The sequence below is a fragment of the Aedes albopictus genome, chromosome 2 (genome assembly GCF_035046485.1).
Source record: "Aedes albopictus strain Foshan chromosome 2, AalbF5, whole genome shotgun sequence".
Classification (NCBI taxonomy): Eukaryota; Metazoa; Arthropoda; class Insecta; order Diptera; family Culicidae; genus Aedes; species Aedes albopictus.
This window is the reverse complement of record NC_085137.1, coordinates 348,528,430-348,553,470: the sequence shown is the minus strand read 5'-3', so window position 1 is coordinate 348,553,470 and position 25,041 is coordinate 348,528,430. Positions and strand designations below refer to the sequence as shown.

Sequence of the window (25,041 nt, the reverse complement as noted above, 5' to 3'; positions counted from 1 at the left end):
AATGCTTGTTGAATGTTTCTATTGAAAATTAGTTAGAACTCTTGAAGGAACTGGTGAAAAACTCAAGTATGTAACATCATGTTACATGTTGTGCATGTGAATATTCGAGGTGGGCGGTAGAAACAAAATACAACCAAAACTATATATTTGGCTATATGATGCTTTTCAGGCTCCCAAAAGTAATTGAGCCTCAAACCGTGGATATAGAAATAGTTTCTAAACATACTGAAGGAAGGTTCGCGAATAATGCATTCGATTCCACAGTACCAAGTTCGAAGAGTTCTCGTATTTGCCGATGTTAATAAAACGGGATATAGAGTGTCCGTCAGGTGGTTTGGTTCATGAAATAAAATAAAATATACACATCAAATGTACATCTCGTATTTTCTCCGGGAAAATAAATAATCCTTGGTCAACAATTACAATAACTAGCTTCTTATTACTAAACCTGTGATAGTTAAAAAAATCGTGGCGCTATTTGTAACAGCTGGCGCACCGTGTCATTTGATCATCTGTCTTAATTTAAAATTTGTGCTTACCGAACTTAAATATTTGACTATAACGAATCACCGGGAAAACACTGGAGGATACTGCTGCTGTGCTCTAGTTGTCCTGCGTAAACGTAAACCTCGATATGGTACGGTAGCAAACCCAACGAAATGCGCTCCGGATGCGTCCGCTAAGCCAGGAGCAGAGCCCTCCTGCTGTGACCACCACTGAGCACCAGTACTTCAGATGATCAGTATAACCGATGGTTAAGGTCATTTAGATGCTTTCAGTGTTTCAAAATATAAAATTTTATTATTGGAAAGCAAACAAACAGCAAGCAACATGCACCAAACGATATTAGTGAAAGCATGCATTACAAAACAACATCAAATGAATACCAGCGTGAAACAAACAACATGAAAAACAGTGTAGGTATATGAGTATGGTAAAGCCTGTATTATCATGAAATAAAGTTTAACGACGCTCTACATTAAACATGCGTTATTGTTGATTGATTGATTTGTCTTTATTAAAGAGACTTTCAGCCCTTGGCTGATTCGCCTCTATGCGTTATTGTTTTTGATAAACAATTTTGGAACATCCTATGCTATGTTAAAAAAAAAAAAACATTGGTAACTTGGTTTCAGATAAATTTGCTCAGTTACAACATGTAATGTTCAAACACATTACGAGACAACTGCAATAAAGCATGTTTTACTATGCAAAAATCAATACAGCTGACTCTCCACATCTTGATTATTGAATTACAAACGCGCTTAAATTTTGCACTGTTGAGCCATATTGTCAAAGTTGAACCATATAGGGTGTGTGTTCCATCAGTAATCTCAAGCTCCCATATTCATCCTATTCGAAAACAAGCGATTACGGCACCGATTGATTCCGTTCTTTTTGTCTCATGCGTGCTCACTCCTAACAAAAAATACAAAAATAAGAAACAAAACAAACAGCGCTTCAATCCTTCGTTTTTCGTAGGATGAAAATGGGAGCCACATGCTTAATAAGGGAACCAATACCCTATTTCTTGACCTGAGGATGCGATCAGACCGAGCCTACTCTTATTGGTCTCCACAAGGATGAACAAAATTTCCTTGCACACACCGTAGGGTAATTCGCTTCGCCAATTGTTGAACGGTTAGTACTGGCATTTTTGTTTTCGTTTATTTTTCCGTGCATAATTTCACTTTAGTTGAAAAATGTCCAGTGAACGTCTAGATCCACTCATTCCTTATACTTCCCTTTGAAATTGAAGTCCCTTAAAATCCATTTTCTAAGAGAAAATAGAACATTTGTATGGAAAGTCTGTTACCCAAATGTTGAACGCTTCCTTAAGCTAGCTCATCCTAATGTTGGACGATTCTCGCTAATTGTTGAACGGTCCAAGCTTTGTTCGAAATTGATGACGTATAAGGGTTTTTCGCATTCTTTTCCCTAAAATAGCCGAAAGTAGCTAGTAATTTTTGTTCTGTGTATTTATGTCTCATAATATGAATTGAATTATTCTCTCAGTTGAAAGGTAAACCAAATCTCTGAAGTGTAAATGTGAATAGCAGATATAAGAAAGTTGAATTCTGGACAAAAATGATGTATAACCCGACACCAACCTATCATTGACCTGTTTTTATTTTGGCTACCAAACCCAACATAGACCCTACAGTTATCCGATGTGGGTCCAACAGTGGTCCAACATTTGATAAAATTTGACCCGACTTTGACCCGACATCCGATAATTTTTCACTCTGGCGGATTTTTTCAAGGTTTTACGTGTTTTGGGGCCAGTAAGTCATTTGAGTGGCAATTTATTCAAGTGACAGAGAATCGCTTCTCATTTGAAAAGAGCTCTAGTGGACTGAAATCGTTTTAAACATGACTAGATGTAAAAAATGACTGAAAAGATTTGACTAGAAGCGAAAACGATTGAAGAAAAGAATGCCTTTGAAAGCCGCTGAAACACTCCTGGATACCCCCTGGAACCATCCTGAAGCCCTCTGCAACACCCCTGGATCATCCCTGGAACGCCCTTGAAACCCCATGACATGTACGATTAGGTTAAGTGGAAAAAAAATCTGGCGGTCGTAGGTTATGTCAGTGTTCAACAATTGGATCCTAGATGCATAATGATGGTGTGATAATAAAAATATTTTTTGCAAATGAAATTACAATGAAAATGTGATTTTAAACAATGTTAAACTGTTAACGACATCCTTCCAGTTCTTATAACTATGGTGTGACTTTGATATTAGTGGTCGATTTGCCAGCAAAGCTTATTTGGTAAGAGCAGTTTCTTAAAATTAATCTTAAGAATTGTGCAGTTTTCATGTCATCAGCGGTACAAAATTAGCAATCAATATTTTTGACGTAAAATATGCATAAATTTGTAACTTAATTGGAGCAATAACGTAACACACATGTATACGCATCCACATCATACGTTTACGTTGAGCAATAATTACTTAAGTTAGATTTATAATAAAATTTTCAGAAACTGTTCAACATTTGGGTGGTGTTCAACAATTAGCGAATTACCCTAGTTGAAGCGACCGTGACTTTTTTTTCAGATGTGTTACAGGCAAAAAAGTGTAATTCTGCAAAGTAAAATTATGGAATGCACCTTGTTAATCGATAAAACATGATGCTGTTCCATGGTGATCACGTTAAGTTGTTAAATTATTCCATATAAGATTACGGTTATGTTTTGTTCACACTTACTTCGCGTTTGAAGTTTGTAAAACGTACCGTGACCGGCCCTAATTCTGCGCAGTCCCTAATTCGGCGCACTTTCTCGAATATACTACAAAATCACGGACGCTAGTTCAATATTAGCTTCAAATATATTTTTTGAATATTGTTTCAATAGTAATGAAAAAGTTTGTGAAGAAAAATTTTTCAAATCAACGACCATGATTTTGTAAAAAAATAAAATGATGTTGCAAGTACTGAAAATTGCCTGAAATCTGTGTCCGTTAGAGAAGCTGCTAAAAAGTTGCCTCATGAGATGAAGCATTTTGCGACATAAATAATAAAGAGAATGTCTGCTTCTCCATGCGCATCCTGCACTGCTGTCTTCGAGGAATCAGAATCGGCAAAAAACAATTGAGTTTTTTCTTCTTTTCTTAATCTTCTTGTTCTTCTTAGATGCGCAGAATTAGGAACCGGTATTAAATAGTGGTCCTAATTCTGCGCAGACATTTCAACACTAAAATTTGAAAATATAATTTATAAACAAACATCATATAAATGCCACCATAGTTATAACTAGGATATTCTATGTTTCTAGCAATTCGGTGAATGTAATTACGTCTCAACAAGTTAGTCTATATACTTCGAAGGCTAATTTACGATTCTTACATTTTTGATCTGATAGTTCGACCGGACTAATCACTTGTTTTGGAAATCATTCGTATTTGTATTTGGACTATAGGCTGCAAGCCCGTTACCCTACTTACAGACTAGATAAAACATTCTTCTTTATATTGTCCATTGATTTAAAAAAAAACAATCTTAATCTATCTCGAATCACTTCTGTAGTCATATTAAGAGAAATTACATCTTGTAGTCCGTTGAATTCATTCATGAATCTTACAGTAGGCTCATGCTGCGTATAATTTCTTGACCGCAATGGAGGATCGAATACCCTTCTCCGGCGAAGTGACACTGGACTGTTGTTGAAGCTGAGTCGGTTGTACAGGAAAGGACTTTTTGTTCGTCCGCTTAAAATATTACAGAAGAACACAATATCGGCGATCTTATGTCTACTACTAATGGTATCCAGGTCTACGAGACAGCAAAGATCTTCGTATTGAGGAAGTTCTGCTGCGGTCCATCCGAGGATGGACATTTGCTATCAACCTCGGGGGAAATTTTATGTATTCATGCAAGCATTCGTCAAATGCGATATATGATGTGAGTTTACATGATTTTTTTTAAACAGTGGAAACCCTGGAGTTAGACAAGAAAAAAGTCTCAGTTAGCAAACAAAGATTGTGCCACCTTGTAATGGCGAAAAAGTTTATATTGCCTTTAGAAATGAAAGTAGAATTTACTAATATGTGCATATGCGGATAACTAAAAGGCTTTACGCCAATGCACAATGGGAAAAAATATGTATAAAACGCGAATAAATTCAATATCTCTGCTCGGAGTGGATGGATTCGAATGAAATTTTGACTCAAACTGTAAAAATCTCTATAGTTTCAGATAAGGAGGGTGTCATTCGCCGCACGTTGCTGGAAATCAGTGTATTGGGCCCGTTTTGCCCCATTCTCTCTCTTTTGCACCTTATTGGAAAAATTCTGAAGTGCAAAATAGTATCGAATGGAGCTGGTTCTCTGATCACAGAGCCTTGAAAATTGAAATATTTTCAAATTACCCCGACATCCCCTTTTTCTTTAAAATTTCACATGCATCTCCGTCCGAAGTGGAACGCAAACAATAAGAGCAGGACCAATCCTATGTCAAATTGCCGATACTGTGGAAGTTTTCACACAAATACGAGTTAAATTAGGCATTTATTGTGAACGCCAGGCGGGAATAGATGAGGATATTCTCAAAAATATGTGAGAAAGAGAGAGTGGGGTAAAACGAGCTAAATACACTGATTTTCAGCATCGTGCGGCGAATGACACCCTCCTTATCTGAAACTATAGAGATTTTTACAGTTTGTGTCAAAAATTCATTCGAATCCATCCACTCCGAGCTGAGATATTGAATTTATTTGCGTTTTATACATATTTTTTCCCACTGTGCAATGCTACAAAACCCTTTTGTGTATTATGATTGAAATTCCCTTTGCTTAGTAATCAAAGTAGGTAGTATCAATGTTGGGGACATGCAAAGTTCCAATATGGTCGTAATGTCGGATAAAAGTTGAAAATGAAGAATTCAATTAAATTTCATCTATTAATAATGTTCTCATTACAATATGTTATCTTTTTGAAGTTTTTCCCATGTGCGCAGAATTAGGAACATTAGTGCGCAGAATAAGGAACATTCCAAAAAAGGTGCGCAGAATTAGGAACAAGGACACACTTTAGAATTTTAATGATTTTACATATAAATTGAGTGTTTTGTATATGAACTATATTTTTCCCTTATTTACAAAGCTAATAACTATGTGAGGTCAAAAATTCAGCCAAATCGGTTCGATTTGGAATTTGTTACAGCTGATTGAAATTGAAGAAGTCTTAGGTGCGCAGAATATGGGCCCTCCACGGTACATGGGAAACCATACTTTTTTGCATTTTCTTATGAGAGTTATACTTAAACCATGTAATCAACCATGTTAAAATATAGTCAAGGATGTCTTGAGCAACTGTTTCAAAGACCGCAAAACAATCTGAAGCTTGTGGAAAAAAAAGTTACACCATATACATGAGGTACCGAAGTGTAGAATTAGCGCTATGTTAAAATACACATAAATAAAAACAAAAAAAAAAACATGAGGTACTTTCCGAAACATGGAGTTGTTGCTATTACTATTACTTTACATGTTAACATTAACATGTTGGACATAGAGTATCTTCAAGCTTGCCACACGATATACACATGCAAAACGGGTAATGGCAGAGGAAGCTCGCAGTACAGTTAATAAATGTGGAAATGCCATAAAACACTAAGCTGAGAAGCAGGCTTTGTCGCAATGGGGACGTTACGCCACACGTATTGGTATACACCGAATTTTTGAGCTTCGAGTAAGTAGTCTACTTGCCCATGCAGTTGCCGGCTTAGAATAGTACTTTGGACCACCTGTCTGGGGGGTTAAAGTCTACCAAACAGGTAACCCCAATCCAAGGTGTCAGGCGACCCGTTCTGAGGGATGAATGTTTAAGGGGGTTTAAAAAAATGCACGATTTTTAATGGAGGCCCATAGAGTGAGTGAATCACCTTTTAAGGGTTGCGTTACGGTGAAAGATCTAGTTGAAAGTGATAGGTCTCGGTTTGGTTCTGGCCGAGATGGATCTTGAAACAAGGAAAAAATAGGTTTGTAATCCTAATCTCTCATTCGGTGTTCACTGATTGATGTGTCCTTTGTTGCGTTCAGTTTATTCCTGCGTGGAATGGGCCTAAATTTTCTGCTCCCTGATGGGGTTGAGACGCGCGACAGGTTTTTTTTTTATTAGATATCTGTTTTCGTATAGAAAAGTGGACGATTGTGCGCGAAAGTTAGTGTTTATTGATCCATTTTCAAATCACATCACCATCCATAGGTGACTCCCAGATTGACAATGTACCATACCCTACTAACAAAAAATCCTTCCTGTGACAAACGTGGAGATGCAGCGATTCGCGGTCTTTATAACAACGTTTGTCTCACTAACATTCCCTTCCATCCTCGATGACCGCAAGGACGTGGCTGGCGCCGTTATTGACCTTACTGAAGTTGAGAGCTCTCGAACCATGTACATTGAGAATAGTAGGCTAGTCCCAAGCTCTATTCATTGGTTCCTTGTGCAATTTCGATTTGCTCTGATCAATCACGGAGTAGCAACTACGAATTGTGCGGTCATCTATGCTCATGCTCATGCTAATCTCTCAATCGGTGTTCACTGGTTTGAGACAGTAAGGACTACGGTTCCGACACATGGTCAACATCGGTATCATTCCTCGAAGTTTTCGTTAAGGGATCCGATTTTGACTAGAAAGGAGCGTGCTAAAAGCGGAACCTATACTTTATATCTTTTTAAAGTGATAAAGTAATACGACATGCACTATTCAAAGGATACAGGATATACCACAATAAATCAAATATTGGTTTTTTTCCCGAACAGAAACAAGCAGTCTACTGTTTAGTGACAAATGCATAGATACATTCTTACGTGAGCTTCAAAAGGAACTTTTGAGTAAGTTTGCAAGAAAATTGCGTGAGAATCTGAATTTAAACAAATGTATCGTCAAGTTCACCGTGGGTCTAAGAAGATTTAAGGCGAATACGGGTAGTCGTTTTACACTAATCTTTTAAACCACGGGTTCCCAACCGGTGGTCCGCGGCCCCCTGGGGGGCCGTGGAGCCAGTCTACGGGGGCCGCGATGTTACCAAAAAAATTTGGAAATTTTTATTTTGTGCAAATTATACCAATTTTTAATTTTGTATACCGCCATCCCCAAAAGCCACAATTTGACGAACAAATTTCTAGTATAAAACGCCTTCAGAAGAAAAAAATTTTCGGCTGCGCCGCTATTTTTCAGCTGTAACTCATGTTGAATGACATCATTTTTACGAAATGTGTGTATCGAATAAAAAAAAAGTATCATTGATCGTCGATAATCCCTCCCACATTAAATTTCTGGCTACGTCACTGTACCCAAAAAAAAACTCAGTTTCGTTCATTTCATTCATATTTTTTTCTAAAAAATTTCATTGGACCGCAGATGTTTTGACAATTCTAAAACACCACCTCAAAAAGGTTGGGAACCCCTGTTATAAACATTGTTTGTACCACTGTTAATTACCTTCATTATAGGTTAACATTAAAGTAATAACCACAAAAGTAGAAAATTTTCACAAGAAGTGATATAGTACATTTAGTAGAGGATGAGAAGAAGGTCGTCTGGTTCCGTGATAGGACACCATTCACCATGGTAGTGGGGACCCATATTCACCGTGTTTCAGAAGCTTCCTTCTCTTTTGTTTGAAAATTATGAAAGTAGGTAGTAGTAAAAAACAAAAACTGCGCTTTCGTGTTTTATGAATATATAACGAAGCTACACCTCAAATTTTCAAGAGCACAAATCTGAAGAACCGAAAGTCGGTTTGCGCTGCTGAAAAGTTGATCGTTGGGTAACCCGCTGGTGGTGACCAATCGTTCAACTTTTCAGGGCAAACTGACATTCGGTTCTTCAGATTTGTGCTCTTAAAAATTTGAGGTGTGGCTTCGTTATATATTCACCTTAACTTAATATGAATACAGTTGTGAATAATTATTTTTTTTGTCTTGGTTCGCTGTGAAATTACGCAGCGCAAAATACAAAGTTTATATTTGAATATGCATAATATATTGATTTAGGAATTGCATTTCCATGTCATAACGTACTCACCATTGTGGAATACTTACTATTCATTTTGAAAATCATTTTTCACACTAACTTGGTAAATAAAATAAATTTGTAAAAAAAAATAAAACAAACACATATGTTGATAATGTCTATAGTCTTGATCTATTTTTCATTCCGTAAAACCATAAAAACAAACACGTGAGCATTTCACAAACAAAGCTTAACGCATAAAAACCTAGTAATGCTACCGAATAATGTAATCACAAAACACAATTATCTAAAAAATATAATTTCATGCTATTAGAAATAAAATTAAAAGTCAAACAACACAATGGACAGTCGAGCTAAGCCTGAGAAATGAAAACGTTAAACATAAATGAAGTAAATATTATCGATTGTGACGTGCATGATCTAAAGTTAGCGTTTGCCTAAGCATGCCATTAACTACTAATTACAGCCAAAACATTCGCCGCAAGCTAGTGTATAAATAAGAAACAATGAGACGTTTGGAAAAGGATATTATAACGTCCACGGTGAGTGGCCTCCGTTGAGGTACGAGACGTACGTGAAGCCATCTTTGCACTTCCCCCGAATCGAGTAATAGTAAGGCAGGAACGAGTGGAGAACGAATCTGTTGCGAAAGTATGTTCCCGTAAATGGATGTTTCGTTGAAAAAAAAACATGAAGAAAATAGTTCTACTCACCCTCTTCGTTCGTAGAAAAGTATGGCGGTTTGGTTTGTAGTTAACACATGCAAGAATATGGCCTTCACTTTATGGCGCTCGGCCGTTGTTAGGTGGTTGATGAGCGAATCCAGCAGTAGCGATCCGATACCGTTCTGACGATACTTACGGTGTACGCCCAGCGATAGGATGTAGCCGACGTCGGCGTCGCGACCCATCGACTCCGACAGGATGCCTCGATCCTGGAACAAGAGGAAAGACGTTACAGGTTTTGTAATGTCGAATTCGTTTAGTATCATGAGCAGTTCATTCGAGTTACGCAAATATTCACAGACGCATGCAAGCAAACTTAACACAACATTTTAGTAGTTCGCCTTTCATACTTTCATTAACTGTTCTTTTGATCTATACTTGTGACAGACAAGTGACATGTATCATATTTTCACAGATAAACGGACGCATCCTTAAAAAAAATACGATTACAATCATCGTTATGAAAACATAATCGCCTAATGCTAACCATATTGTGTTTCGCAAACCGCTGAGTAGATGGCGGTAGTGAGTAAACGTCAAACAGGAACAAAAAGGATACGAGCACCGCGAATCGTTGAAGAGAGGAACGATGGGAAGTGAGTAGAGTGAAACATCTGTTTGTATGTGATATTTGTATCACATGTCTGTGCAGGGCAAAGGTACTTAGGCTTCTTCTTTTTAGCATAACTTCCCTACTAAATCTGAGAGTTTTATTTGTCAATGACAGTTTTTTGCTAGCACTCAAAAAAAATCTCATTACGAAAAGATCCCAAAAGATGGTGATCGGGAATCGATCCCAGTACCTTCAGCATGTCTTGCGGAAAACCCGCGCGTTTACCACGTCGGCTATATGGGCCGGCACATACGCATAGACGCACGTACTACATACTGTACATACATACATTTATTTGTTCCACATCATTAAGACAAGACATAATCAACAATAGTACGCCACAATACTCGGTTTGTGGCTGCCGCTCTCCATCCTCGGTCACGCCCAATGCTCACCAAGTCACGCTCCACCTGGTCCGCCCATCGTGCTCTCTGCGCTCCACGCCTTCTTGTGCCAACCGGATCCGTTGCAAACACCAGCTTTGCAGGGTTGTTGTCCGGCATTCTTGCAACATGCCCTGCCCACCGTATCCTTCCGGCTTTGGCCACCTTCTGGATGCTGGGTTCGCCGTAAAGTGCAGCGAGCTCGTGGTTCATCCTTCTCCGCCACACACCGTTCTCCTGCACACCGCCGAAGATCGTTCTTAGCACGCGTCGCTCGAAAACTCCGAGTGCTTGTAGGTCCTCCTCGAGCATGGTCCATGTCTCGTGCCCGTAGAGGATTACCGGTCTCATTAACGTTTTGTACATGGTGCATTTGGTGCGTGGGTGAATCTTTTTCGACCGCAGTTTCTTCTGGAGCCCGTAGTAGGCCCGACTTCCGCTGATGATGCGCCTCCGAATTTCACGGCTCACGTTGTTGTCAGCCGTCAGTAAGGATCCGAGGTAGACGAATTCCTCCACCACCTCGAAGGTATCCCCGTCTATCGTAACATTACTACCCAGACGGATCCGGTCGTGTTCGGTTCCGCCTACCAGCATGTACTTTGTTTTTGAGGCATTCACCACCAGTCCGACCTTTGCAGCTTCGCGTTTCAGGCGGGTGTACAGTTCTGCCACCGTTCCAAATGTTCTAGCGATAATGTCCATGTCGTCCGCAAAGCACACAAATTGACCGGATTTTGTGAAAATCGTTCCCCGGCTGTTGAGCCCGGCTCGTCGCATCACACCTTCCAACGCGATGTTGAAAAGTAGACATGAGAGTCCGTCACCTTGTCGCAGTCCCCGGCGAGATACGAATGAACTGGATAGTTCACCCGAAACCCTTACGCAGTTTTGCACACCGTCCATCGTTGCTTTAATCAGTCTAGTCAGCTTCCCAGGAAAGCCGTTTACTGTATAATAACTAAAAGTTCACTCTTCTTAGTATCATGAACTGGTTTTTTGAGTTTTGCACACATTCACAGATGCTAGCACAAAATCACACACAATCATCTAATAGTTCACCCTACTTATTTTCATGAGCTGTTCTTTCAAGTTACGTATAAACGCACTGACACGCACGCATAAATTCACACACAAATTTCTCTCTAACACAATACATAAGAGACCCGATTTTGTCAGCCCCTTTTCAAAACACATTTTTTTTGCTCTTCTGCAATAACAGTTTTGCAAATTTTTATCCCTCTATACTCTGCCTTTCAGCAGTAGTTTGAAGATAAGCACGAATTAATTGGTCAAAGTTTGGTCGTAAGATAATGAGAGCAAAAAGTTCGTCTTGAAATGGGGCTGACAAAATCGGGTCCATACTGTAATTATCTAAGTTCGCCATTCTTAGTATCATGGGCTGTTCTTTCGGGTTACCTATGAAAGGTCGAAACACATTAAACTGAAGTCACAAAAGGCTCAATCTCAAAGGGCTGAAAATGTCAAGAGCCTGAAGTTGAAGGCTGAAATAGTGATACGACTGCATTCAGTATTTCGCGATTCAGCCTTGTTTTAGTATCCTGTTCATTTGTATAAATGCAAAGACGAAGAAACAAGCTTGGGCCGCTCATAACCACTTCGACTTTTTGGCAGAGGGAGGTCTGGCTAAAGTCTACGCTCCATACAAGATGGCCAAAATTTGATTTACGTTTTATATAAACGGCTTTTTACACACAATTATCGAATAGCTCACCCTTCTTAATTCCATAAGCATTTTTTTCGAAATTGTGTAAATTGTGTTTGATATTTTGTGATCGGTACCATTTCGTGGTCAAAAATTTTGCGGTTTGTACCATTTTGACGGAACGGCTCATGGAAATAAGAAGGGTAACTATTGGATAATTGTGTGTAAGAGACCGTTCATATAGGTCAATAAACTGAGCGTAGACTTTGGTCTGACTCACATTTCCCAAAAGGACTACGTGGTTTATGAAAGACCCAAGTTTGTTTGTGTCTGTGCATGTATGCAAAAAAAAAACTGTATACTAACAGGCTAGTTCTCGAAAGGCTGAAAAATCATTACTAAGGCGAAACTGGAAGCATTTCCTCACTTTTTTCGGTTTTTGATTTTTTATTAAATAACGAAGCAATATTTTCAAAATCGGTTTTCGTGCACATGTAGAGTATGGATCAAGGTATCTTCTGAATTTGTTTGAGGTGGAAAATGTTTTCCATTTTTGCAGAAACCATTTTTTCGTGAAATTTTGTTCAAAAATGGTTTCTGCAAAAACGAAAAACATTTTCCACTACAAAAAAATTCAAAAGATACCTTGATCCATACTCTACATATGCACGAAAATCGATTTTGAAAATATTGCTTCGTTATTTAATAAAAAATCAAAAACCAAAAAGTGAGGAAATGCTTCCAGTTTCGCCTTAAGGACAAACGTCTTGAAATCCCGCTTCAGCAGTGCATTAGAACTTCAGACGCACAAATCTCAAGAAGCAAGCGTCAAACAACAGTGCATTTTATTATTCTGTTCTTGCACGCTTGTAATAAGCTTTAAATAAAAAGATCAGGTGCGTTGGTTTTGTTTACGGAGAGATTTGTGCGCCCGAAATCGTAATAGGTGCCAAAGTCGGCCACTGTGGCGGTCATTTTATGATTCTAACGAGTCTGTCCTTAAGGTTGAAATAACAGAAGGATGGAAATGAAAATTGTTGAAAGAACTTGAATGCATATGTGATTAGTAATATTCTTATCAAAGATATTCTTTTGAGACATACATCTGCCCCCACTCGCATAACAGTCCCATTTGACTTTTCATCACTTTTGAGTTAACATTATGAATAGTCATTATTTTCGATGTACTTCCAAAAATCATCATAAAAATTACAAAATTTTACACTCTAAATAATTTTCACGTCCGATTTACGTGAAATATCACGAAGCTCATCCTTATTCTGAAAATCTCAAAAGTTACGTGACATTGGTAACCTTCACTCGATAACCATGTCGTATGCTCCACCCTGTTTGGTCAAATCCACCTCATTTTCACGTAAATCGTTCTAATGCGTTTGTGTTAGTGTACTTTCGACTTGGAAGTCTCCGTGAAACAAAAGTTACGTGAATTTCCGGTGTGAAAATTGCAATATGGCGCCGCGAAGTAAGTTGGTGCTAAAACCCCTTACTAACTACGAGAAAGTTGCTAGAAGTAGTAATTAGGTTGCTAAAGGCAATAGGCAGTAATGAGTGTTGACTTTTCATTTTTCAATAATTTCAGAAGCTGGAATAGATATTATGTTTCCTGACAGTGACGGAGGACCAGTTCGGCGAGTGCTTAGAAGCTGGACTACGAATATTTTGAGTCATAATCCTTGGGTTTGTTTGAAATCATCCAATCTTGGTGAATCGTAATACATTTGTAAATGAAGATTTATTTATTTAACCGTTATGTGTCCGACAATTTTTTTGCTTTTTTCTACACCGTGCTTTTTAAATGGGAGCTGGGTACCCGGGTACCCTGTCGGCCACATAAGGGTTAAATAAACCGTCTACCCCCGTTGGTTTGAACGATACCTCATGTAAACCGACGGGATTCGTTTTTAAATTTGAATTTCTAGTAACCCTGTGGACATCGAAAAACACACTGATGGTAACCGTTTTTGTCTATTTTGTTTTGATTCCGCGTTCCGATTTACCCCGTTCCATGAGAAGAATGACGTTTGAACCATTTTTGGTTTGAACGATGTGCAGATTAGAGGGAGTCAGATTAAAAAGTGTTCAGATTAGATGAGGTCAAACCAACGGGGGTAGACGGAATTAAATTAAAAGATTAATGAAGATTTTTTCTTTCATTGTTGCATATTTGTACCGGCTTGTAGCGTATTTGAGGAGACAAGAGTTTTTAAATCCTTACAATTCAATGATATTTTTACAGTAGGGTAAAATCTTTGCCAATGAAAACATTGCATTTTGTGAGGATTTTAAAACTTCTGCCTCTTCAAATACGTTGCAAGCTGGTGCAGCTGCTCTATTATCATTCAAAAATCATGTACAAATTACGTAAAATTCATGTAGAACTTATCATGATTTAACGTAAAATTTACCTAAGATTCCAGTAGCTCTCACCCACATTTCACGTAAACGATGCGTAAAATTCATGTCAAATTTACCTGAACCATCATGTCGATTACCGAATCTCAAATGTGCTCAGTTACCTGAAATTCCGGCGAAGACTACGTGGTGGGCGAAAACTACCAATCTTTTCACGTAAATCGGACGTGAAAATTTTTCAGAGTGTATATTTATCAATGTGTGAAAAAATACCAAGTCATGAGTGTAGTGTCCCATATTAAAAGTACCCGCATAACAGTCCCATCACGTATTAATGTCAATTGAAAACTAGCCTAACCATTATTTCAGCCTACAAAATTCGACTATTGATATTTTCAGCATTGTGTTACGGAGACATTTCGATTTTTTTGTGTAAGATTGTGCGTGCGTCTATGTGTATATATGTTTGCACTATTAGATAATGTCGTGCGAGTTTTGCATGCTTCTACGAATGTATGCAATACTTTAAGAACAATTTATTATTAAAGTAAGGAGAGTGAATTATTAGTTAATGATATTCAGCAAGACTATGCTGAGAGTACTGGGTACGATTCCCCATCGGTCCAGCATTTTTTTTGTAAACTGTCTTGGGCTTGAAATATTCAAACTTGCCACATGTTATACGAATGCAAAGAATGCTCGAAAGAAAGGCCTATGAAAATAAGAAGGGTATAAACTATTATATAACTGTTTGCAAGTTTGCCTGCGTGCTTTGTGAGTGTTCAAGCAAATAACTTCAAAGAACTGCACATGATACTAAGAAGATTGATTAATTAGTAGTGTGTAAGTATGTACGAGCAATCAGTTTATGTGTGTAGTGCTAGAAAACCTAACCACAAACGGAGCCTGTGGAGAATTACGACGTCCTCCACAGTATTACGCCCTTACTGCGCTAACCGGAGCAATGGTGCAGTGGACATTGCGTCTCTCCGAGATAATCAGCTGCCCTTCTTAAGTCTCAAATTTGAGGCTAAATAAAGGCGGGATTATTCAAATGTTGTAAAATAGCTAACATTATTATCTATATGGGTTCGCTTAATGCGTTTTCGCCATTGGCGTTTTTCAATTGACACCGATTTGGTTTGTCGTTGATGTTTCCTTTTTGTGCTGTGATTGTGATTTGTGAAGAGTGTAATCCTGTCTAGTTTGGGTAGTGGCTACGACCAGGAAACCTCAAATCAATTTTCAGCGTAAAAAGCGTGCGTTGCCCAAGTGGCTCTACTTCAAAAAGTTCGTTTTCGTAGGGTAACTTCTGAATAGGTTACCTTGTTGTTGAGAACCACTGAACAATCTCTCAACTCTCGCCCTCTGCTTGCTCACCGATAGCATTTCAATATGCGATCGGTTGATGCACAAAAGCAGACATTAGTTTTAGAAGTATTGTAGTCGTCATCCTGTATACGTGTCGCGTCTTAGTCATGTAATTTTTATGTACAATAAAGTTACATTTTAATTTGTTTATTCGTTTACACCTGGAGTATCATTACACTATCATGTGTCTCGGCCACCCAGAACTCCAGGTTGTAACAGTGGCGACGAGTAATTCGTAACCGTGCGTGCAGTGAGGAGCCGCGACGCGATCATTTTTCCGCGGAGAGAAGATGGACGACACAATGGACTTCACGAGGAGTGATCAAGCCCAGCGCCAGCCTTCAGTGTCATCGGCTGGACAGAACCTGCATCAGCATCAAGTGGGTCAGTGGCTGCACTCGCCGGTTCTGGAATCAACACACCGGAACCAACACACTCCATCATCATCACCATCTTCGTCATCATTTCAACCCGCGGAAACTCATCCTCAGCAGCACCACCATCACTATCAACCGGCGGCTGGATTCAATGGGCCATTCACCAGTTCGCCATTGTTCAACGCACAGCCAGTGGTACAGCAAACACCACCGCAATCTTCGGCTGGCTGCTTCCCGCTTGATCGGGAGCAGTTTATCGAACATCAGTTCCAGCAGATGCACCAGTTGCTGCACCTCCAGTACCAGCAGACAATGGAATCAATTAATCAGCAATTCCATTTGTTTTCGCTGTATTGGAGCACCCGACAACAATCACACAACCAGCTACAATCGTCCCCGACCATCACACAGCAGCAAGGGACATCATATCAAGCTCCGCATGCAAACGTCGTCGATACTACGGCGGCAATAAACGAGCAGCATCAGCAACAGTCTTCAATGGACCAGCTGTTTGTTCCCGCATCGACGACGTTGACGACGGTTTATTGTGATGATTCTGACCAACAGCATCAACAGCAAACAAGAGGATCGAAAAGATCGAAAATATCTTTTCCCGTACCTTCACCAGACGGCAGTGATGAAAGAGAAATTGAATCCGCATACACACAGCAGAGCCCACACGCACCAGTGGTGCTCAACTCATTCCATGTCAAATCATTTCGGGAATCAATCAATATCAATCAGTGCTATATAATCAGCATCAAATCTGCCATCCGCAAGTTGAAATTTCTCCAACATTTTCTGGATCGCAACGGACATCGGATGGATTCAGTGAGCGGACGTGCATCGGTATTGAGTGATGTCTTTAAATGGATGATCAACCATGGTGGAACCAGGATCAAGCTCCGATGATCGAACAGCAACTCTCGTCAACATGATCATCGACCACGCTATCTACACTGTCCACCATCATCGATCTTCCCACGTCCGAAGACCGCTGCAATGGAAACATCGTCAACGATTCAGCGGGGGAGATGTTGAGAACCACTGAACAATCTCTCAACTCTCGCCCTCTGCTTGCTCACCGATAGCATTTCAATATGCGATCGGTTGATGCACAAAAGCAGACATTAGTTTTAGAAGTATTGTAGTCGTCATCCTGTATACGTGTCGCGTCTTAGTCATGTAATTTTTATGTACAATAAAGTTACATTTTAATTTGTTTATTCGTTTACACCTGGAGTATCATTACACTATCATGTGTCTCGGCCACCCAGAACTCCAGGTTGTAACACTTGTGAACCCAGTTTTGCTTCTTTCATTATAAATGAAGTGTCGTGCCTCGAGCATGCTATATATTAGAATAACGTTATCAGTATATTATTTCAACCTTTCCTTTTGGATGCCTTCAAGCAAGCTCTTTCTTGTATTCATCATCTTTTCGCTGATATTTGGCAGTATTGCTACGATCATCTGAAGTAGCTCAAACATTAATTTGAGATGCTTCAGTCTAATGGATTACTTAGGTAGTACAGTTACTTAACATAGACTTGCACCTAACCCAACTCTGCATGACCAGAATTTGTCATGAGTTGACTGATTGGCATGTGTCAGATGAGTCTCCATTTGACCTTTCTTACACTGTAAGTGTTCCTTCGCAAATTTTGCGTATTCAAGCGTCCCTACTAAAAAATGGGGGAACCTGTACTAATTGGTTACGACCACATTTTATGGATAACTCGCTTCCATTGCTACTCCAAGAGAGTTTCATTGTGGTGGTGTTACTACAACGCCCTCCATTGTGGTATACCATGACTATTCCTTTGAAAAAAGCTTGTCCTCTGCGGTCTGTGCGGATGCAAGTTTTAGGGTCGGTACACAGGTAAAAAGTGAGGTTACGCGACGCCACTGCGCTTATGCGTTTTACAGTGTCCTTTTCAGGGCACTGATTAAACCCGTTGTGGTTTGGGCTATGAGCTCTCGTTGCGCTTATGCGTTCATTCCCGCTTCTAGGGTACCCCTTCCTATTTCATCACCTTTCCCTTACCTAATTCCCATCCCTTGTTCCATTCTCCGTCAGGTAAATGATGAAACAGGCTTATATGTATGGTAATGGCACAAATGTCCCAAATGAAGGATAACGTGCCTCTGGAGCCGGCCTTCTGATACATGATACCTGATCCATGAGCACTTCTACAGTTATTAATTGAGGGGCTTTCTTTGCCCGCCATTGCATCAATTTGTATATTGTGAGGCAAGCACTATGATACACTATGCCCAGGGTGTCGAGAAAATTTTCCCGACCGGAACGGGATTCGGATTAGCGACTCATAGCCTTAATCACTAGGCTAACTGGAGACCCGGCAGTGTGGGTATGTGTGCACTTGAAAACTTGCCTTGAACTTGAAATTTAGTTTCATATGAAAAATAGATTTAAAAAATATAAATGTCAACCCAAAGGACATCACAATAGTAGCAAGAATCAAGGCACATTACTTATGAAATATGCTTGAAACTTAAAATAAATATCTGCTTGTAGGAAAAGAGATGTACAATGAGTAGTGTTGTAGAGTTCGTATTTTTACTTACTTACCTACTTACTTAAAGCATTGTCCAGTTAGAATCCGGACGCAGATAATCACTTATATCTCAGAGGTGGAATAACAAACAGAAAAGGTGAAGCCCTCAAAACAAAGATAATTTACTGTAGTTTCATGGAAAAATATCATTAAAGTTATTTAATTAAATTTTTAATACATTTTCTCATTTTTTCCGTGATTACTTCCTCAAAAATCTGCACAATGGTAGTAAATTTTAACATCAACCCCATCGGCGGATTTGTTTAACAACCAGGTCATCTCTGTAGTGTCCTGAGACCCTCTACCAATCTGATTAGGATTCCAAAGAAACTTTGCCAAATATTTCTCTTCTTGCGAAATTAAGGGCTATTCAGTAAATTCCAAAAAAGCGAAATTTGAGTGTTTTTTCGTTAATAAACACCACCCAACAGTGATGACACCACTGCACATCTCAGGCTGTCGTGATAGCTCACCAAATTAGCTCAAACCTCTACAGATCCCTTGTGTGCATTTTTGAAAAGCAGCACGCGATTCTTGAGGTTATCATCTTTGTACACATTTGGTGTCAAAATCGTGATGTGAGAAAACGATGTCCAGAGCTCGAACTTCCTGGCAAATCTTGGAATTCCAAGCAGATTTATCCATGAACATAAACTTTAATCTTCCTTGGGCACTTCCTCATGGCATGGTTAACAACATCTGAGCACATCACACATAATGGTTATGGAGACATTAACATTTTTCGCGACTGTCGTACCTGACCACGCTTAATTTTCAGCGTGTTTGTGCAAGATTTTTTTCCTTAACTTGTCTTCAATCTGGAATAACTTTTCACTCGTAGCAAGAAAATCGATGAAATTTTCACCATCAATAGAGGACTTGTTTATGATCAGACTGCTGTAAAAAAAATATGATTATGATCATTGAGAGCGTCACAATAAATTATCCTTTGCGTCCGGATTCTAACTGGACAATGCTTTACTTACTTACAAGCAGATATTTATTTTAAGTTTCAAGCATATTTCATAAGTAAAATCTACATTTTTTTGTTAGTTATAGCTGAAAAGTGTTACAAGTCACCCCATTTGACGGTACCCTATAAAAATATTCAGTATAAACATTTCCCAAGTATGAAGGCCTTACCTCTTTGTTCAGCTTGCTGAAGGGTTTTATCTCAGCCACAATCAAACCAATGATCGTCAGGTTGTACACCGCAGCCAACGCAAAGAACCGTGTACTGGATGTGATGTCCTCGTACCACGACAGTGGGTAATCGATGGGGAACCAGTCCTGGCATAGTGTTCGCACTTCCTCCAAATCATCTGGACAGAGAAACCGCAACTGCACATCGTTCACCGAACACAGCGGAACCGATTTGGCCTTCAGTTGGTCCTCGGTTTTGGTCGGTCCAAGGTAATTGTGATGGTACCTATCGAACAGAGAGAAAGAAAGAAAGAGTAAAATTAATATGTGATGAAAGCTCGTGTGATGACGTTCCAAGTTCACAAAACTCACAGCCGCATTTCGGTTGTTCCGCAATGGTAAATAAACTACAAATGTACAAAATAAACGATGCTATAAGGCTGCATTTGCGGTGCACTATTTCCAATCCAGACAGGAGCAAGAATGCTAAACACTACCCCACCAGACTTTTTATCGCACACACTGCATACTAGCGTGGGTCATCGGAACCGTTTTCTCAGATCAAAGCTTTTTTGGTTCCGTTTCGGGTTCTGAGTATCTGTGCAAAATTTGAGCACGATCGGTTGCGTCTACACTTTGCGCATTGCAATTGAAATTTGTATGTGATTTTGTATGGGAAAACATACTTTTTTGCATTTTTGTCATAAGTTGAAAAAGTTTGTCTGAAACTTTTAAACCGATACTGTAAAATGATAGCCTAGGATGTTCTGAAAAACTTTGTTAAAGACCGCAAAGCGATCCGATACTTGTAAAAATAGTTATAACTAACGAACCGCATGCATGTGTTTATGTTTTAACATGTAAAGGAATAACAATAGCAACAAAATCATGCTGTTTCGGCAAGCAACGCCAACGCTATAACTTTTTTCATAAGCATCAGATCACTTCGCGGTCTTCGACAAAGTTTTTCAGGACACCCTAGCCTATGTTTTCACTTTATCGGTAACAGAGTTTTAGAAAAGTTCGAGCTTGCCATGAGAGAAATGCAAAAAAGTGTGTTTTCCCATGTAAAATCCCATACAAACTTCAAACGCGATGCGCAAAACGTAGACATAACCGATGATGCCCAAATTTTGCACAGTCATTTGGGTCCTGAAATGTGATCAAAAAAACTTTGATCTGATGGGATACCATGAAGTTTTCCATTTTTCCATATAAACGATGACCCACTCTACTGCATACCCGTGCACGTTCCTCTCGCTATGAGAATGACAACTAGAACTAGTAAGCTAGTAATCTATTTCAAGCAATGAGTGTAAATTAACCAGTTCAAACTGAGCACAACGATAGAGTTTTATCATTTTTCTCAGATATGTTTCACTGCGTTCGAATAGTTGTATTTTAGACCGAATACTACATCAATCCGCACTGTTGAAGCAGTGGTGGTTCTCAAACATTTTGGTTTATCATATGTCGTTCACAATTATTATTATTTTTTAATTCATTTTTTTCACGCATCCATTTTTTTTACATATTTACTAGTTAAACAAACAATTTTTAATCGCTTTTTCATCTTTTCAGTTTGTCCAAAATATAGTTTAAACTCGCAACATTTATATAAGTTCAGCCTGAGTAAACTTAAAATCGACCAGAATATCTCAAATTACCACTAGAAACAATCCATATAATTTAAAAATTCTTGATAAAAAAAAAAATCATAATATTATATGCCAGGAATTTGAAATGTAAGCAATACAAAACAAGAAAATAGAAAAAAAAAGTATGTTAGCAGCATTGCCATTGAGAATTTGAGAACTGCTGGTCTCGGCACAAAACTGGGCTGGACACACACACGCATTCACTCGTTCCCGAGTGATTGAATCAATTGATATTTATTAAATACTAAGATCCACTTTATCGCGTTCACTTCATGGTAGACACCACATATCGAGTTGACGACAGAATATGATTAGATTAGTCCGTTCCCGTCCGTGCGTGGACTCGCATGTCTCGCGTTACATTTGAAAAGGGCCTATCCCCAGAACGTAAACATTGAGAAAAACCGATGCAAACATTTTCCATCACATTTCCTATTCGTATTTCACAGTTTTCGGATTTTTCAACATGCTTTTCGTTTTAATGACACAAGAATAGATGTATCTATGCCTCAATAATCAATTTTGCATTAAAAGTTATCAAAAAAGTATGAAAAATTATAGATAAACATGTTAAGCTGATTTGAAAAATTTCACCCGGTGTACGCCTTATTGTGAGTCTTTCTAAAATTTTCTTAGCGTGGATTGGTCCCCCGAGTGAGTCCGTTGTTGACATCGTATCAAGGCTTGGCCGTTTTTGAGAGAGAGAATTCTCGCTCTCGGCGCTCGGCCCGAGAGCAGCTCCGAAAATTTTCGGTTGTCGGCCCTTTAAACGAGAGGACCAACAAATGAAAACAAAATTTTACCGTTACTAGCCCATTTGGAGCACGGGCTTATGAATGATTGGGAAAAAAAGCAATGATCGGCCGTTTTGAAAGTGGGGTTTATTCTGATAAGATTAACGGTTAGGCGGATGATGTTTGCACAGTATGTTACTGTTGGGGGATGCTATGGAAAGGTATAAAAATCGATTTGTTTACATTTTAGGGATAGGCCCTTTTCAAATGTAACGCGAGATGTGTGCATCGCCTTCGACGGTAGAACTAAACAATCTTCTATTCGCTTTCGCTGATCCCCGACCTGTATAGGTAGGTACTTACCAGCTGAATGATTGCGCCATTGGAGATGGTATGCAGTCACTCCTACCAAAACCAAACAAGCGCTACACATTCACGCCAACTTCGTCCCGAGCGTTTGCGGGATTGTTACGAGCCGTTCCGTGACAACAACGCCACTGCTGCACTTCCTAATGCAAACACTTGCAGCAGCAGCAGCTACTGCTTCCTGATGGGATGCAATTTTGGTTGAACTTTTTCTTTGTTTTGACTTGTTTACAGCGATGTGTCCAAGATTGCATCCTTTGATTAATTACTACTGTAGGCTACATATAACATTTTTAACCGTTTTTAACTGACATAACACGTCCCAAATTCAAACATCATATTTTCACTTTTTAAATATCGAAAAACTATGAAAATACACCACTTTTTGATGAAAAACTTTCTGCACGAAATGATTAAAATTTTTACGAAAAAACTCGGATCATCAATAAACCACTTGACAGTTTGATGACGCTTTTTGCGTTTAGTACAACTTTAGTACTCATGTAATCTTGATTTCCAAAACAGGGATCGGCTAGAGTGGCATATAAGAACATCGAAAGAGAACAAAGTTTCAACACGCGCACACAATTGGGTTGTTTAGTGAATAAAATATTGTTATTTTCTATAGCCTAATCGAAAGAGCTCATTTTTCTGAGTATAACGTGATTTTATTGGATTCCAATGCCTTTGTTTTGATGGTTAAATTAACAAACCAGTTTTCATTTTTATGGATAGAATGACAGCTCAATCGATAAAGTGACAGTTCGACCCGAACAAAAAAATTTCCCCATACAAACTTTAAATGCATTTTAAAAATAGTTCCCGAACTCCGAAAAATATGAAATTTCGGATTTCGACTAACTGTTGGGTGGAGAATCCGATTATGAAATAATCCGGATACCCCTAAAGAACCCAATTGGGTTTTTAAATTAAGAAAAATGTATTGATTTTTTGATTTTATATGAAAGAGCACCTTTTTCTGAACCAGCATGATTTTTTTCAGATTTTTAGAACTTCATTTTGTTACCTAAAATCGCTTTCGAAGAGATTTTTCGAAATCACCTTTTGACAGCTGGCCAGCTGCTTGACGCTCCGCCCAGTACAAAATGCGACGAGGGGTGATTCGACAAATCTCTCCCATACAAACTTCAAACTGATTTTTAAATAGGTTCCCGGGCACCAAAATTCATAAAAATTTGGATTTCGGCTCAGTTTTGCATGCAGATTCTGAATATGGAATTATCTCAACACCGCTAAAGAAGCCAATTGGCGACAAACACAATCTAAAGGTCCAATCTTCAGAAGAAAGGCTCTCTCTTCTTTCGATTCTCTTTGAATTATTACGATGTTACAGTGAACATTTTGACAACTTGTGATGTGTAGACCGGTAAAGGATTGTTAAATCTACCTTTCGATGCAAGAAGCAAATAAAAATTTATAAATACAAGCACGTTATAATCGAATGAGAGGAGACTTAAAGAGAACCTCTCATCTGCACTTAGGGCCTATAGAAATGTTCGGCCTGACTTGAAAACTCCAGTGGTGAACTAAATGCGCTATATCTAAAGGCTGGAACACATAGGCTCCGTTCCGTCGATGTTTGCGTTTTTTTTACAGTTTTCCCATGGGTACACGCAAAGGTATGCATTGTGTGGGGCACTTAATTCGATAGTGTAAATACTGCACTGTTTTGATCTTGTATGGGATGTGCCATTATATCATATGTGCCTTCATTCCTTTGACTTCGTGACGTAGTGACGTATGGGTATGTTCGGACGTTATGCCACACTCAGCCAAATAAACTCAAGATTTTCATGAGGCCTAACATATGAAATGGGCTTTGAATAATTCATAAGATGTTTCATTAGGTCGCACTATGACGCAGAATCGTCTCACAGCTTGGCTTTTATATATGTTCAGCAACATGGTATTCTCAAGTGTTGGTAGCCGTGTGGATTAAACTCGAGCTCAGTGATCATGGATCGACTCCAGTCTGCATAATTTTAAGATTTTTTGCTCTTTTCATAAGTCTGTCTCATAAAATTGGTTATAACAAGCACGATCAATTTTCATAATGTCGAGCATGAAGTATTTTTATGATATCCATAATTTTCGGTTATAGCAAAAATTTGTGATTTGTGATAGTTTTTTTCAATGAGTGCCCGGAAAATTGCTACACGAAAAAAAAACCGCACATATTTATTGGCAAAAGTCCATCTAGATGCACTATTACAATCTACATGCGCGCACATGAGCGTTCTCTACGCAAGGTTGCACATAAAATCTAATAGTTGGATGGAAAATATGTGCAACGGCATATATATTTCAAATGCGGTATTTGGATTTATGTGCGATGCATTTACTTTTCGAGTGCAAAGCTTGATTGCAAAATTCAATATGTGGGCACATGGAAACTAGATGCGGATTTTTCTTAGTGTATATAAAGTCATGGCCCGAAAAAAACGGTATCATACAGCGCTGATACAGGCTATCATGTTCTAATTATACATGTTATCATACAATGGATTGTAAGCCAATGATAGCGTGCATCACATGGGTGATA

General features: G+C 38.9%; 1 protein-coding gene across 2 annotated transcripts; it reads right to left on the bottom strand.

Moving 5' to 3' along the window:
• Positions 1 to 365: 365 nt before the first annotated feature.
• On the bottom strand, positions 366 to 22,928 carry LOC109424152 (N-alpha-acetyltransferase 60). 2 transcript variants are annotated; one of them, XM_062852684.1, is made up of 5 exons: positions 22,476 to 22,928; positions 19,721 to 20,006; positions 9,204 to 9,424; positions 9,020 to 9,130; positions 366 to 742 (listed from the first exon to the last, which is right to left on the bottom strand). In XM_062852684.1, exons 1-5 carry the CDS (start codon positions 22,493 to 22,495, stop codon positions 604 to 606), a joined length of 777 nt encoding a protein of 258 aa, XP_062708668.1. In that variant the 5' UTR covers positions 22,496 to 22,928; the 3' UTR covers positions 366 to 603. The 2 variants fall into 2 exon arrangements, with proteins under 2 accessions (XP_062708668.1, XP_062708669.1); XM_062852685.1 differs by lacking the exon at positions 22,476 to 22,928 and adding an exon at positions 20,093 to 20,249.
• Positions 22,929 to 25,041: the final 2,113 nt, after the last annotated feature.

Excerpts from the sequence above, each read along its gene's own strand:
- LOC109424152 (XM_062852684.1), bottom strand. The coding sequence starts at position 22,495 with ATGGCGCAATCATTCAGCTG. Across the intron at positions 20,007-22,475 it reads ATGGCGCAATCATTCAGCTG|GTACCATCACAATTACCTTG; the intron begins GTAAGTACCTAC and ends TCTGTTCGATAG. Across the intron at positions 743-9,019 it reads CACTCACCGTGGACGTTATA|TGATCATCTGAAGTACTGGT; the intron begins ATATCCTTTTCC and ends CATCGGTTATAC.